The following is a 15477-nucleotide window of genomic DNA, read 5'->3' on the forward strand; positions in this document are numbered from 1 at the left end:
CTCCACCCCCGACACACAGGGGTGTCCCAATGCTTGAGGTGCCGTGGCACTCCATTCTCCATCAGGCTTGGGGCAGATATCAAAGTTCAGGCCCACCCCTTCCGGAGGCCCACCCCCACCCCTGTACTGAACTATAGCATCCTCAAGCCACAGCTAACTCCACTCCAACCCCTCACACCCCCCAGGCTCTGCTGGCTCACCTTGCCAGCCCTCACGCTGGCATGGATTCAGAGAAGGCAAATACAACCTCATTTTAATGCTAGTCCTAGAAAAACAGACCCAGAAGCTACATCACTCCACTTGCTCACCATGGGGACCCAGGCAGCTGGTATCAAGTGCCCTGGATGGTGACAGATCTCAGTGGGCAGATGCACAGGTGTAAACAGCATCCATCTCCACGAGAGTTGAATTTCTACATCTGCCTCCCTGAGCCTTAGAGAACTGAGGCAAAGAAAACCTCCTTAAGAAGAGGGCTTGGGAGTTCCCGTCATGGCTCAGTGGTTAACGAATCCGACTAGAAACCATGAGGTTGTGGGTTCGATCCCTGGCCTCACTCAGTGGGTTAAGGATCCGGCGTTGCCGTGAGCTGTGGTGTAGGTTGCAGATGTGGCTCAGATCCCTCGTTGCTGTGGCTCTGGTGTAGGCCGGTGGCTACAGCTCCAATTCGACCCCTAGCCTTGGAACCTCCATATGCCACAGGAGCAGCCCAAGAAATGGCAAAAAGACAAAATAAATAAAAAAATAAAATAAAATGGCTAAAATGGTAAATTTTATGTTATGTGTATTTTACAATGGAAAAAGTTAAACAAAACATAGCAAACAAAAGAACAAAAGAGAAAGTGCTGAGGGAGCCAGCGTTTATCCTCCGCTGGACAGACCCCAGCCAGCATCCCACATCACCTCCTTCTCTCATCCCCAATTCTCCCAACCTCAACAATAATAATAAGAGCTGCTACTTGCTCAGCACCTACTCTGTACCATGTGCTCTTTCTTTCCTTTTTTTTTTTTTTAACATCTCTCTCTCTCTCTTTTTTTTTAGGGCCGCACCAGGGGCACATGGAGATTCCCAGGCTAGGGGTCAAATTGGAGCTGTAGCTGCTGGCCTACACCACAGCCACAGCAATATAGGATCCGAGCCCTGCATCTGTGACCTACACCACAGCTCACAGCAACGCTGAATCCATAACCTACTAAGCAAGGCCAAGGATCGAACCTGTGGCCTCATGGATGCTAGTCAGATTCATTTCTACTAAGCCACGACGGGAACTCCTGTGCTTTCCATCTCTTAACTCATTTCCTTTTCACAGCTTGAGACAAGATAGGTGTGATTGCTAAATGAGGCACAGAGAGGTTAAGTAACTTGCCCAAAGACCCACAGCTGGTTATGCATCACTGTCTTTCCAGGCATCTGGTCATCACCTGCACACCCAGCTTGTCACCTGGCTCTGCCAGGCACTTCCTGAGTCCCTTCCTTCCTGCCATACAAGCTAGGCCCTACGTCAAGTCCTGTCTCTCACCCAGACCAACAGACAGACTGCTGCCATGATCTCCCAGGGCCTCTGCCTTACCGCATTCTTCAAGCCTGACTCCAGGATGCTCTTTCTAAAATGCATCTCGGAGCAGGTCCCTTCCCTTCTATTGGTCTAGAGGCTGAAACTCAAACACCTTCACATGCATTCAAGACCTTTCCTGAGCTGTCCCTCTTGCAGCCACTGCCACGTTCTCCCACCTGCTGCACAAATTCTGGGCTCCATGCTCTTTTCTTTTTCTCGCCATTGTACCTGAGACCTGACTTCTGAGCAAATGGGCTCCTTGCAGCAGGGGTCTTCAGAATGGCAGAGAGACCACCCCTTGGAGGGAGCATCTGGAGGTTCCGGGGGTGGGTGAATAGCTTGAAAAAGGCACTAGATCATTTGGCTGCACCCGCTTCCCCAGCCCTCGAGAACCACTGCAGCTGCTTGGGATTCATTCCCACATCTTCTCAGGCTTCCAAAGCCTTGCTCTTGCTCTTATTCTGCCTAGGACGCACTTCATCAAGACAGGGGTGTGTCAACCTGTGGGTGACAGCAATGACAAGAATATGCAAATGAGCATCTGAGCACCTCTGTTGGGCCAGCCCTCGGGGGCCTCCCTGCTTAGCCTCGGCCACCGCCACAGCCACTCCCAACACTCTGCTGCAGAGCAGCCCTCCCTCAATGCCTGGGGCAGAGTCTAGCCCTGGCCCTGCCAGCTGGGGCACCCCGCATGAAACTGGGCCTCAGCCCTTCCCTGTCCCCACACCCAGACAACACCCAGGAGCTAGCATCACCTCACCCACCTCACAGAGGGCTGCAAGCCAGCTTCCCAGCTCAGACAAGCAGCCCTTTAAAATCCATCACAGCCCAGTGTATTGAAAAGTCACCCAGCAATGATTAGTTGGCAAGAAGGCTGGGGGCGGAAGCGCTATTCCAAGAATATATATATATATATTTTTTTTTTCTTCCTTATACTTGTCTCTATTTTCAGTTAACAATGAACTTCTGTTTCCTTCATAATTAACGAAACACCCAATGCAACAGTTAATTTTTTTAATTTTTGTAATCAAGTGGAAAGAGCATGAATTTTATAGGCAGGAAGATCCGATAGGCAATCTTTTTTTTTTTTGGTCTTTTTTAGGGCTGCACCCTCAGCATATGGAAGTTTCCAGGCTAGAGGTCAAATCAGAGCTGTAGCCGCCTGCTTATACCGCAGCCACAGCAAAACGCAGGATCTGAGCCGAGTCTGTGACCTACACTGAGGGTCACAGCAACACCGGATCCTTAACCCGCTAAGTGAGGTTGGGGATCGAATCTGCATCCTCATGGATACTAATCAAGTTCATTACCACTGAGCCACAGCAGGAACTCCCCTGATTGGCAATCTTAATTTAACTCCATTGTCTCAAAGACAGAATCTGACACAAGGTCAGTGGTCAGGAATTGTGTCCCTCTCTAGATTTTTTATTTTTAGGGCTGCACCTGTGGCATATGGAGATTCCCAGGCTAGGGGTTGAATCTGGAGCTACAGCTGCCGGCCTACGCCAGAGCCACAGCAACATGGGATCTGAGCCTCCTCTAGGACCTACACCACAGCTCACGGACACCAGATCCTTAACCCACTGAGTAAGGCCAGGGATCGAACCTGCAACCTCATGGTTCCCAGTCAGATTCATTTCCACTGTGCCACGACAAGAACTCCCTCTCTTGCCTTTTGAGGCTCAGTTTTCTCATCTGTAAGATGGGGTCGCCATTGCCATCTGAGGAAAGGCAATTCCTCAGGCTCTCGATCCCCTAGCACATCTCAGGGGTAAGCAGTGGGCTGAGTCCATGGACACTCTGCGCCGGGCACAGCCCCTAGCATGTGTCTGGCTGGCTGGTTGAAGAACTGGATGGGTATTTTCCATGGTCAGGGTCAGGTCCCCGGGAATCCCTATGGCTTTTTTTTTTTTTGCCTTTTGTCTTTTCTAGGGCCTCTCCCACGGCATATGGAGATTCCCAGGCTAGGGGTCTAATCGGAGCTACAGCCGCCACCCTACGCCAGGGCCACAACAACTTGGGATCCGAGCCGCTTCTGCAACCTACACCACAGCTCACAGCAACGCCAGATCCTTAACCCACTTAGCAAGGCCAGGGATCGAACCCGCAACCCCATGGTTCCCAGTTGGATTCGTTAACCACTGTGCCACGACGGGAACTCCTCCCCTATGGGCCTTTGAAGCAGGAACATTTCAGAGTTAAAGAGAAAGAGAAAGAGGAAGGAGAGAAGGAAGGCAGAAAGGAGGAACGTATTCACTATTCAAGAATGAGGTTGCTTCCCCGTTAAAGTCTTAGAAACCAGAGCCCACCGTTAGCCCCCAGCTGCACCACCAAGGGCTCAGGGAACAGGACTCACCCCACTCCTGGCCCCAGCCCTGTCCCCTTGGCCTCCCTGTGCCTGGGACAGTCACATCCTCATGCCTGGGATTCCTCGGAACCCAGGCAAACCCCAAGGGTGGGTCACCAGGGGCTGGGCCAATGGGCCATTCATGCTTGACCTTGGGCACCGGCCCAAGTCTCAGCAACACAATGTCTGAGTCTGAGTCTTAGCGACACATTGTGGGATGCAATCTTCCTCACCAGATTCCTCCAGGAGCCTGGCTGGGGCACCTCAGGGTGGGTGTGGAGCTGCAGGGGGTGAGGGAGGTGACACGGAGTCAGAGCCAGGCGGGGTTGGGGACAGCGCTCTGTAGGCTGGGGGAGCAGGGCACCCCCAGAGTGAGAGCCACAAGGAAACCTCTCTGGGCACCCAAGGTTCCCAGCCAAGTGAAGCCCAGCTGGTTGTTTCCTGGTTCTGGGGGGCTGTGTGAAGGTAGGAAGTGTGTTACCCACACAGCAGCTTCTCTGAAGTTGGGAACTGGTGAGCATTTTAAAAAAGAGCTCAGGGGGTTCCCATCGTGGCTCAGCAGAAACAAATCTGACTAGTATCTATGAGGACACAGGTTCGATCCCTGACCTCACTCAGTGGGTTAAGGATCCAGTGTTGCCATGAGCTGTGATATAGGTCGCAGACTCGGCTCGAATCTGGCGTTGTGTGAGCTGTGATATAAGCCAGAGGCTACAGCTCCAATTCAACTCCTAGCCTGGGAACCTCCCTATGCCATGGGTGCAGCCTTAAAAAAGACAAAGAACATAAATAAATAACAGCCTGAGAGTTCCCGTTGTGGCTCAGAGGGTTAAGAACCTGACTAGTAACCATGAGGATGTGGGCTCCATCTGCGGCCTCGCTCCATAGGTTAAGGATCCATAGTCCACAAACTGCAGTGTAGGTCACAGATGTGGCTCAGATCCCATATTGCTGTGGCTGTGGTGTCGGCTGGCAGCTGCAGCTCCAGATTCGACCCCTAGCCTGGGAAAGTCCAGATGCTACAAGTACAGCCATAAAAAGACAAAAAAATTTAAAAAATAAAAAAAGAGCTCAATTATTTCCCTGCCCAGCCTCCACCCTCTGCTGTGGCTTCGACCCCTTTCTGGGGAACAGAGAATGCCACCAGTGAGCCATCTGGACCAGCCTGCCATCCCAGAACTGCTCTTAGACCCAGTCTAGCAGGGTTCTGCCCTGGCCTCTGAGCCACAGGGGGCCCTGCTCTGATTCCCTGCAGGGCAAAGAGTTCATGGGGTCACCCCCTTCTCGACCCTGCTCCAGGCACCAAACCTGAATCAGAAGTCAGAATCCCTGACTTAAACGGCCTCGAGCTCACTTCTAGAGTTTCTTTCTTGCCTGGTCAGTTCTACTGAGAGCAGTGGGAGCTGGGAGCTCACCTCCCTGAGCCCAAGGGTGGCCAAGGGGTGCCTGTTTGTGGATGAAGATGCAGGTGTGGATGGAGCTTTGCAGGTTCCGGCTGAGGCCTCACTGTGAGGGGAGGAGTCAGGTGGGCAGAGGCGGGGGCTGCGGTGGGAAGGCAGCCGTGTACACTGGCCGTATATGGTGTACACTGGCTGCAGGCTTCTGACACCCGCCCCCACAGGAACACGTGGAGCTCCCCCTCCCACGCCCTCCCAGCAAACGTCAGCCACGTGAATCACTCAAAAGCTAATAATAACTGCCCTTTCCAGCACACCCGAAGGAGCTCGAACCCCAGCCCTAAAGGGAGCCAGGGCCAAGTTCAGAGATGAGCTAGCCCCTGTGGCAGGGCGTGGAAAAGTGGAAAGGAGAAATCCCTCTGACTCGGGCTGCTCTTCTAAGCAGCTGAGGAAGAGAGGGTGGGGGTCCAGAACAGGCGGGGCTTCCTGCCCAGGGCCCAGCCTGACACGTCTTCAGGCACAGCCAGGCTTGCCTGACTCAGAGGGTGGGGTGACCCAGGGAGCTCTCGCCGCCCCAGGCGCCCCTGGGGACCTGTCTGGCCAGTTTCCCCATATTTGCCACATTGGCATTTAATTTTTAATTCCTCGTATGCATCACCCTGGAGATGGCTGGATTCAGACTAGGGTGGGGCCACAGGCAGCTCCAGAAAGAAGTACAACCTCCCCACCGCCAGCTGATCCATCAGTTCGGCTCTCAAAAGCTAAGGGCAGGCGCTGGCTTCAGCTCTGGGCTGGGCTTCCCCTTGGAGGCAGAAGGAAATGGGGGAGACGGCATCCTTCCGGGCTCAGGCCCACAGTGATGCAGACAGGACTGGATTGGGAGGAGGAGACCCAGACTTGGGGCCTGTCTCCACCTCTAATGAGCTGGGTGGCCTCGGTTTTCTCATTCTAGTGAGTGCCAAGCTCCCCGTCCACACTGCCACCACACCCCCAACTCTGAAGTCTGTGATTCTAACACAGTTCCTCAGAGCTCTCAGGGCAGGAAGAGGTGGTGGTCCTGGTGCCTGGAGTGCCATCCTCTTCCGAGGGCTCTGGCATCTCTGGGGGCCTCTAAGGAGCCAACTCCACCTCCTGCCCCTTCTTTAGCGAGTTATTTTAACACAGAAAGTCACAGCTGAGGAAAACCTAGTGGACATCTGGTGTAACCCCCGCTGATGGGTGAGGAAAGGCCTGGCCCTCAGCCACCCAGCACCCCAGTGGCAGAGCCAGGATTGGTGCCACTTATCTGAGGATCGATCCAGATCCTGCCCCAGCCAATGAGGGATCCCAGGGGTCTCTTTTTTTTTTTTTTTTTTTTTTGTTCTTTCTAGGGCCTCACCTGTGGCATATGGCGGTTCCCAGGCTAGGGGTCGAATCGGAGCTGCAGCTACTGGCCTACACCACAGCCACAGTAAAGTGGGATCCGAGCCGCATCTGCAATCTATACCACAACCAAAGCAACACGGGATTCGAGCCACGTCTGAGACCTACACCACAGCTCACGGCAACGCTGGATCCTTAATCCACTGAGAGAGACCAGGGATCGAACCTGCATCTTCATGGATACTAGTCAGTTCATTACCACTGAGGTACGACAGGAACTCCCCAAGGTCTTTTTCATAACTGGCTTTGGGCTGCTGGCTGCCTGAGAATGTATTCCTTTGTCCTCTGCGCTGTCACCTCGAACAGAGTAAGGGTGCTCCAGGAAGGGGGCAGAAGCACCTGCTGCTGTGCACCCTGTCCCCTCCCCCGAGCTCTGCCCTCCCTCTCACACCCATGCCTCCTTGGGCTCATGTGGGATGCTGACAGTGACGATGCACTCAGGAGACAGCCCCAGCCCAGATGGTGCTCCAGGAAGAGCATGGGCCCATCATGGGTACTGCTGCCTTGAGCCTCCCCTGCCCTGGGGTGGCCTGCCTGGGAGGTGCCCTCTGAGCGTGGGAAGGGAGGACAGGGAGGGGCAAGGCCCAGCTGGTTAGGACAGTGGCAGGTAGGGCTTGGGCCTCGGCCCGGCTCCCCACCTGCCCTGGTGGGGCTGGGGGGCGGGGTGTGCACGGGTGTCTGTGTGTGAACCCACACCCACTCCGGTCCTATCCTCCTGCCTCTCACTCGCCTGGCCTCCTGGACCAGCTAGAAGAAAGCGAAGACCCAGCCCAGGGCCTGAAGGAAAGGAGTCGGATTCCCCACAACTCAGGAGCCAGTGAGGAACCATGTCGGGAGCAGCTCTCTATCTTGTGATCTGAATCTGCAGCAAAACATGTCCCTGGGATACGGGCCGGCTGGGTTCCTAATCTCAAGGTGCATCATAGGTGGGCTTCCCAGAGGCCTGAGACCCCACTGCTGAATTGTAGGCAAAATTGTGCATCTGTGGCCCATAGCCTCACCAAGCTCTCAAAGGAGTCTCTGACCTCAAAGAGGCAAGAGCCCTGGTGTCCCGCAAGCCCTGGCTGCCGGGCAGGGGTTCAGAGAGGGAAATGCACGCGGTTCCGGCGGCTGGTGATGGGAAGGAAGAAAAGAGCCTCTAGGTCATGGCAGAGGGGAAGGTAAGACGGCCTGAATAGAACCTGGACCCCGGAGCCTGGCTATGAATCCTAGTTCTGGGAGCTCCCTTCGTGGCTCAGCGGAAATGCATCTGACTAGCATCCATGAGGACGCAGGTTCGATCCCTGGCCTCGCTCAGTGGGTCAAGAATCCGGTGTTGCTGTGAGCTGTGGTGTAGGTCACAGACGAGGCTCCAATCTGGCATTGCTGTGGCTGTGGCTGGCAGCTGCAGCTCCGATTGGACCCCTAGCCTGGGAACCTCCATATGACATGTGCATGGGCCTTAAAAGTAATAAAAAAAAAAAAAATCCAAGCTCTGCCACTTAGGAGCTGTCTGACCTTCAGCAAGGTACTTCCCCATCCTGTTTCAATGTCTCTGCCTGTAAAATGGGGATGCACCTTCCCAAGAGGGCGGCTCTACTGACTGTTAACGTGTGCGAGACGTGCGACGGTGCCTGACACACAGTAAGTGCCCCACATGTGTCAGCCACGATCACACAGTTCTGTCACTGGCTAGGATCTCATCAGCTGCTCAGCGGGGAACCAAAAGCCGGGTGTGATCTTCCCTTTCTGGGTTCAGTTCCTGCCAGTGTATAATGCTTTGGGTGCGGGCCTGACAAGGCCTCTCTTAGCGGTTGGGTTCACGGTGCATTCATTCATCCCTCAGTCTCACTAGCGAGGGGCTGGGAGCCCCTGGGGAGAAGCCCCCATGTCCTGGGATGGGGTTGGAGGCTGGTGGGGAAGGACTGCTGCCAAACCAGTTCCAGCAGCCACCCCCGACCCTGTGCAGCCTCCCATTCATGCCCCAGTTGACCCAAACCAGATCCAAACCAGAGAACCCAAACCAGAAGGCAGGCGGGCAGAAAGCCGGTACCGGTGCTGACTGAGTGACGGGCCCAAAGACGGTGGGCAGGTCGGGGCGGGGATACAGGATGCCGGCCAATCAGAACCAAGTCCGCTGTGCCCCGTTAACCCTTTACTTGCTGGTGCAGATCCGAGGGAGGAGCCAGGACTGGGAGAGCCACTCAAGGGGCAACAGTCATGTATTTCAGTATTTTAACAACCAGAACGCGAACGGGTGTGTCAGCCCTGGGCGCCCACCTCTGTAACTTTTCGTATGTGTGTTAGGGGCAGGTGAAGGGAGAGAACCGAATTCACCTCCGGCGACAGAAAAATCTCAAAATTATTTCATCTGCATGTACGGGTGCAACAACCCCCTGAGAGCTTTCCGCATCTCTGGAAACGAGGTTAGGGCTTGACTCATTTGCTTTATACCTTTCTGGTTTTGGTGTTGTATTTTCTTTCTTTCTTTCTCTCTTTCTTTCTATCTTTTTGCCTTTTCTAGGGCCGCTCCTGTGGCATATGGAGGTTCCCAGGTTACAGGTTCTTCTTGGAGCTGTCGCGGCCGGCCTACACCACAGCCATAGCCACGCCAGATCTGAGCCCCGTCTGCGACCTACACCACAGCTCACGGCAACGCTGGATCCTTAACCCACTGATCGAGGCCAGGGATTGAACCTGCAACCTCGCGGATCCTAGTCGGATTCATTAACCACTGAGCCACGATGGGAACTCCAAGTGTTGTATTTTCTATGTGTGTCTGTGATGTCCATGAATGGCTTTTATAAGCACAAAATAAATTACTTAACGTTGTGCTCCCAGAGGTCTGTGTGCCCAGTCCTCCACATCCAAGCCTTGGGGACACAGCAAGGAGAAGACTCTGTCCCTCCCATCTAGAATCCTGGGGTCTGGGTGGTGAGTTTGCACAAGCAGAAAAACCTGGGGACAGGGAGAGAGAGGTGGTTGTGACTGGCTGTACCGGGCAGAACTTGTGGGCACCTGGGATGAAGGCATGGGGGTCCTGTGAGGTCTATTGGGCCCCTGAAAACTCAGACCAGAATTAGGTGCCTTGTCCGTTGAGGCAGAATAGAGCTTCATGGACATATAAGATGCTATGACCCCAGTGACAGTACTGTCCCAGCCAAGATCCAGGTCTCGCAGACAGTAGTGAATCTAGGATTTATGAGATTGACTCTTTTTTATAGGGGTCAAATCGGAGCTGCAGCTGCCGGCCTACACCACAGCCACAGCAACTCAGGACCTAACCTGCATCTGTGACCTACCCCACAGTTCACAGCAACACCGGATCCTTTAACCCACTGAGCAAGGCCAGGGATCGAACCCGAATTCTCATGGATACTAGTCAAATTCATTTCCACTACGCCACAATGGGAACTCCAGGGATCGACTCTTTAGGCTCTAAATCTGGGCCGCTGCACACAGTATCCATTGGCCACCAGTGGCTATTGAACCCTTGAAATGTTGCCAGTCAGAAGCGGGATGTGACAGACAGGGGGTGTGGGATTGGCATATGCACTGTGAGGGATGGCATGACTGGCCAATGGGGACCTGCTGTACAGCACAGGGAACCACCCAGTATTCTGTGATAATCTGCGGGAAAAGAATCTGAAAGAGAATGGATATGTGTATGCATATGACGGAATCACTTTGTTGTACAGCAGAAATTATTACAACCTTGTAAATAAACTATATTCCGATAAACCTTTAAAAAAAAAAAAGCAAGTGGGCTATGGGATCTAAGTCTGGCACACCAGATCTGGAAGACTTAGAATGGGAGAAAGAATGTAAAACATCTCATTCATCTTTTTACATTGATTAATGGTTGAAATGATCATCTTTCAACTCGTTTTGCCTATATTTTTTTTTGGCTGTACCAGTGGCATGAGGAAATTCTCTGGCCAGGGATCGAATCCACACTGCAGCCGTGACCCGAGCCGCAGTGGTGACACCAGATCCTTAACCTGCTGTGCCACCAGGGAACTCCCCTATTTCTTTTTGCCGTTCTAGAAATTTTTAAATTACACATGAGGTTCGCATTATATCTCTACTGGACGGTGCTGGTCTAGACTGTTCCAGAAAACCCAGGAATCTCATTGTGGTAAATAGAACCAGTCACAGAACAATTGTTTTGAGTCTCTTTCTCTTGTTAGAGAACACAAGCCCAACCACAGGCTCCAGAAAGGTGTTTTTGGTTTCTGGTAGTTTCAGACCCACAAACAAATCGGTCCCTCCCAGGGGTCACTGCTCTTTAACCTTTAAGTTCAGGCGTCACCTCTTCCAGGAAGTCTTCCTTGACCAACCCCCCCACAGCTGGCTGGATTGGCTGCTCTGGCTCTGGCCTGTGTTCAAAGAGTCTGTTTACTGATTCATCCCCTACACTGGGCAGGAAACTCCTTGAGCAAGGCTGGCCGAGTCAGTTCTGAATCCCAGCACCACTGCAGGGCCTGGCATGGGGCAGGCAGCCAGCAGTGATTGAGGAATCGGAATCCTGCTGAGCTGGAGGTACCCACCGCCGCTTTGTCTTGGCACACAAGTTCCCCATACCTCTCCTTAGGTTTCACCTCAGAGGAGCTGACACTCCTAATCCCAGCCCTCTTGCCGTTAAGCCTCAGCCTGCCTTCAGCCTGCCTCCTCCCGGCAGCCACCCTGGGTTGGCATCAGGAAGGAAGAGAATGGACAGAGGGGGAAGCTGATGTCCACTCAGCTCAGGGCAGGGGTAGGTGGCAGCCGAGGTGGCCTGTCCAGAGGAGACACTCAGACCTCAGAGCAGGACCATACTCACCAGTGGAAGAAACGTCAGCAGGGGCCGGACTCTTGGCCGAGCCTTCAGCGTGGCGGTTCCCGATTCACTCACTGTGTCAAATCGGTTGTCTCCATAATAGATCCCATCTGGAGGTGACAAGTGAGGGGACACCATGAGCTGGAGGTCAAAGGCATGGGGGCCAACGGAATTTACTTATTTATTTGTATTTATTAGAAGTGGACTGGGTTGTTATTTCATTAAAAATTTTTTATTATAGTTGATTTACAAGGGCCAACTGATTTTTTTTTTTTTTTTTTTTTTTTTAGGGCTGCACACACAGCATATGAAGGTTCCTAGGCTAGGGGTCCAATTGGAACTGCAGCTGCCGGCCTACACTGCAGCTACGACAACGCCAGATCCTAGCCACATCTGTGACCTACACCACAGCTCACAGCAACACCGGATCCTTAACCCACTAAGTGAGGCCAGGGATCGAACCTGCAACCTCGCGGATCCCAGTTGGGTTCGTTAACCTCTGAGCCATGAAGGGAACACCCAAGGGGCAGCTAAATGTCATCTGCCCTGCCATTCCCAATAAGGAAACCCAGGCCCTGCAGTGGCCCCCGTTTGACTCAGCCCAGCACCTCTTACATAACAAGATCCCACAGGTGGGGTGTGTGCTAATGGGCCACTGAAGCATGACTGGGAGGGACTCGGGGTGGTTTCTCGGGGTCCCCTGCAGCGTCCCTGGGCCTTTCAGCCCCGCAGCCCACTCTCTCCTGGTCCACTGGTCCACCCCCTGCAGGTCCTGAGCCTTCACTCCCACAAGACCCTCCTTCCGGGGCCTTGAGAGCTCGGTCCCGGTTCCCCTCTCTTATCTCCAAGAGAGGAAGGAAAACAAGCTGGCTTTTCCCTGAAGTGTTTGAATTTCTAATCTGGAACAAGCAGAGCAGATGAGGCCGCCCAGGGGCCCAGCGTCCGCCACTCAGACTCCTCTACCTCGAGATGTCCTCAGCCCCCAACCCAGCAACGGTTGGAAGTGTGGTTCTGTTTGATGCACCCTTGAGGACAGAGCCAAAAGAACAGCAGGGCAGAGTCCACCTGACTTGGTGTAAATTCCGGCTCTGCCACTGACCCGCCACGTCGCCTAACCTATCTCCGTGGGCCTCAGTTTTCCCATCTGTATGATGGGAGTGACGATGGTACCAGCTTTAAAGGACCGTAGTGAGGCGTAGGTGTGGCCTGCACATCGTTAGGGAGCCAGCAAATGTGGTCCCGCCCCTGTGGGAAGGTGATACGGGATTTTTGTCTTCTTCTAGTTGCTGGGCTTGTGCTCTGGGCTGTTTCTACAGGAGTCACTGACATTTTCCCAACCAATCCCCCTGGCGACCCTGAATACACATTGATGAGAATTTCACATCCTGCCCCAGGTTCACAAGGTCACCTCCGAGGGGCAGGGGTCACTGTGGACCCCCTACTCCGTGGGTCGTGATCAAGGAGGGCTTTCATCCATTTCCCAGGGCCTATAGGACTTCTTCCTCTCCTAAAACCAGAGGGGAAAAGCCAAAATTCCAACTAACCAGAGTTCCACTAACAGGAACATTGAATGAACTGTGATTGCTTTCCCTCTTGCACATGACTTTAGAAGAAGAACGCAAGAAAGCCAAAGGATTCGTTTAGTCAAAGGAGACTGTGGAATTCTCTTGTGGTGCAGCAGGTTAAGGATCCGGTTTTGTTCCCAGCAGCATCTCTGGAGCACCAGGATTCAGGTTCAATTCCAGGCCTGGCAGAGTGGGTTAAGGATCCCAAATTGCCTAAGGGCAGCGTAGGTCGCAACTATGCCTCAGATCCCTGGCTTGGGAGTTCCGTGTGCCGTGAGGCAGCCAAAAAAAAAAAAATTGGGCTTGTCAAGGAGGTCCGGGGATCAGAAAGAATTCACCCCAAATTCCTACACTTCCAGCGGCAGCCCTTTATGTGAGAATTGAGGCCTTGAAGGTGACACAGAGGCTCAAGGGGCACCCCAGAAACAGGACACAGAGTCCTTTGTGTGCTGCCCTACCAGGCAGAGGGTCGGTGCATTGAAGAGTCTCCACCTCTCAAAGGGGCCAATGTGGTGAGTTTTCCGTGTGCTCTACACATCCTGGGAAATCCCAGTTCCCAGCACTGCCCTGTCCTGTCCACTCTGGACCAACACGATTCCCCGGTTGTGGCTGCCAGGTTCCACACCTGAGGCTGGAGACCGAGATGCCAGGAGGTGGGTCGGGGATTGAGGAGCAGGTGGAAAAAGTACAGATTTGGTCCAATCAGGAACAAACAGAAAGGAGTTCCCGTGGTGGCGCAGCAGAAACGAATTCAACTAGGAACCATGAGATTGCAGGTTCAATCCTGGCCTCGCTCAGTGGATTAAGGATCTGGCATTGCCATGAGCTGTCGCAGACACGCTCAGATCCTGAGTTGCTGTATCCCAGGTTGCTGTGGTAGGCCGGCAGCTGTAGCTTCGATTCGACCCCTAGCCTGGGAACCCCCATGTGCCAAGGGTGCGGCCCTAAAAAGCAAAAAAGAAAAAAGAAAAAGAAACAACAAACAGCTATTACTAGAGCCCACCCAATTCCCTCTGGCCTCTAAGCGTCTGTGTGTTGACACCAGGCTTTCCCAGGACATTTTTTAGATACCACCGTTTTGACGCCAAGGTCCTAGATCCTAAGTGATGTGGCTGCCATGGGACTGGGGCAGGGTGAGGATTAACAGTCAGGCTTCGAGGCCCTCCCTTTCATCATTTCATTTCATCTCTGCACCAGGGGTGGCATCTACGAGCATCCTTTCTGTAGCTGAGTTACCACGACAGTAATGGCCACTACGACTGTGTGCACAGGAGTTTTAGAAGCAAGCAAGTTGATCACTCTAATAGCAGTAATAATATAATAATAACTAGAATGTATTTATTTATTTACTTTTTGGCTGAGCCCTCAGCATGCAGAAGTTTCCAGAGATCGAACCCGTGCCACAGCTGTAACCAGTTATAGCAGTGACCGACCACACCGGATCCTTAACCCACTGGACCATGAAGAAACTCCTAGGTAGAATTTACTGAACAATTGTTTTTTGTTTGTTTGTTTGTCTTTTTGCCTTTTCTAGGGCCACTCCCATAGCATATGGAGGTTCCCAGGGTAGGGGTCTAATCGGAACTGTAGCTGCCAGCCTACGCCAGAGCCACAGCAACTCGGGATCCAAGCCTCGTCTGCGACCTACACCACAGCTCACGGCAACACCGGATCCTTAACCCACTGAGCAAGGCCAGGGATCCAACCTGCAACCTCATGGTTCCTAGTCGGATTCATTAACCACTGCGCCACAACAGGAACTCCTTTACCGAACAATTGTAAAGGGCCATTCTAAGCACCTCGTATATTATTAATTCATTTAATTCGCAACACAGCCCCGCGTAATTGGTACGATCATCATCCTGGTTTTACAGATGAGAAATCGGAGGCAGAGAGCGGTCCAATTACTTGCCCAAAGCCTCAGAGTAAGTGGTGAAGCTGGGGTCTCTGCTATGGGGCTGACCTCTAAACCCCGGGACACGCTGCTCCCAAAGTGGGGAATCCTGATCCCGCTGTTCACAGGATGGGAGGATGGGGGTGTGAGTCGCAGGAAAGGCTTGGCTCCGGCCAAGAAGCAGCGCTGGGGAGGGCTGGAGGTGACGCAGCTTGCCCGAGGCCAGCGCGGGTTAGGGCAGAACCAGATCTTCGCCAGGGCCCTCTGATCCCCACACGGGCCATCTACACCCCTCACAGATTCCATGACTCAGCCCTGAGCCCCGGGCACTGTTGTCCTGGTTGGTTTGTGGGTGTTGTGAACGGGGGGAGCCCTTTCTAAGAAAGCAACTGGCATCTGGAATACGTACGGAAGGGCAGTGGGGGTGGCTGTGGTGAGTTAGGGGTGGAGGGCCCAGGCAGCTCCCTCCCCAAGGAGGCACTTCTTGGAAATGCAATTTTT

General features: G+C 53.3%; 1 protein-coding gene across 2 annotated transcripts in view; it reads right to left on the reverse strand.

Annotated features, from left to right (window-relative positions):
* C7H6orf132 (chromosome 7 C6orf132 homolog) overlaps positions 1 to 15477 on the reverse strand; it is a 38521-nt gene that overhangs the window by 14269 nt on the left and 8775 nt on the right. The window contains exons 2-3 of one of the 2 annotated variants that reach the window (XM_021098693.1): positions 11521 to 11627; positions 9522 to 9656 (exon numbers count right to left, since the gene is read on the reverse strand). Coding sequence is in view for 1 of the 2 variants with exons in the window: in XM_021098692.1 (XP_020954351.1) it covers positions 11521 to 11627 (107 nt within the window). In the remaining variant the exon portion in view is untranslated. The remainder of the gene's footprint in view (positions 1 to 9521; positions 9657 to 11520; positions 11628 to 15477) is intronic. The other variant, XM_021098692.1, reaches the window with a different exon arrangement.

This window comes from Sus scrofa, chromosome 7, assembly GCF_000003025.6.
Source record: "Sus scrofa isolate TJ Tabasco breed Duroc chromosome 7, Sscrofa11.1, whole genome shotgun sequence".
Classification (NCBI taxonomy): Eukaryota; Metazoa; Chordata; class Mammalia; order Artiodactyla; family Suidae; genus Sus; species Sus scrofa.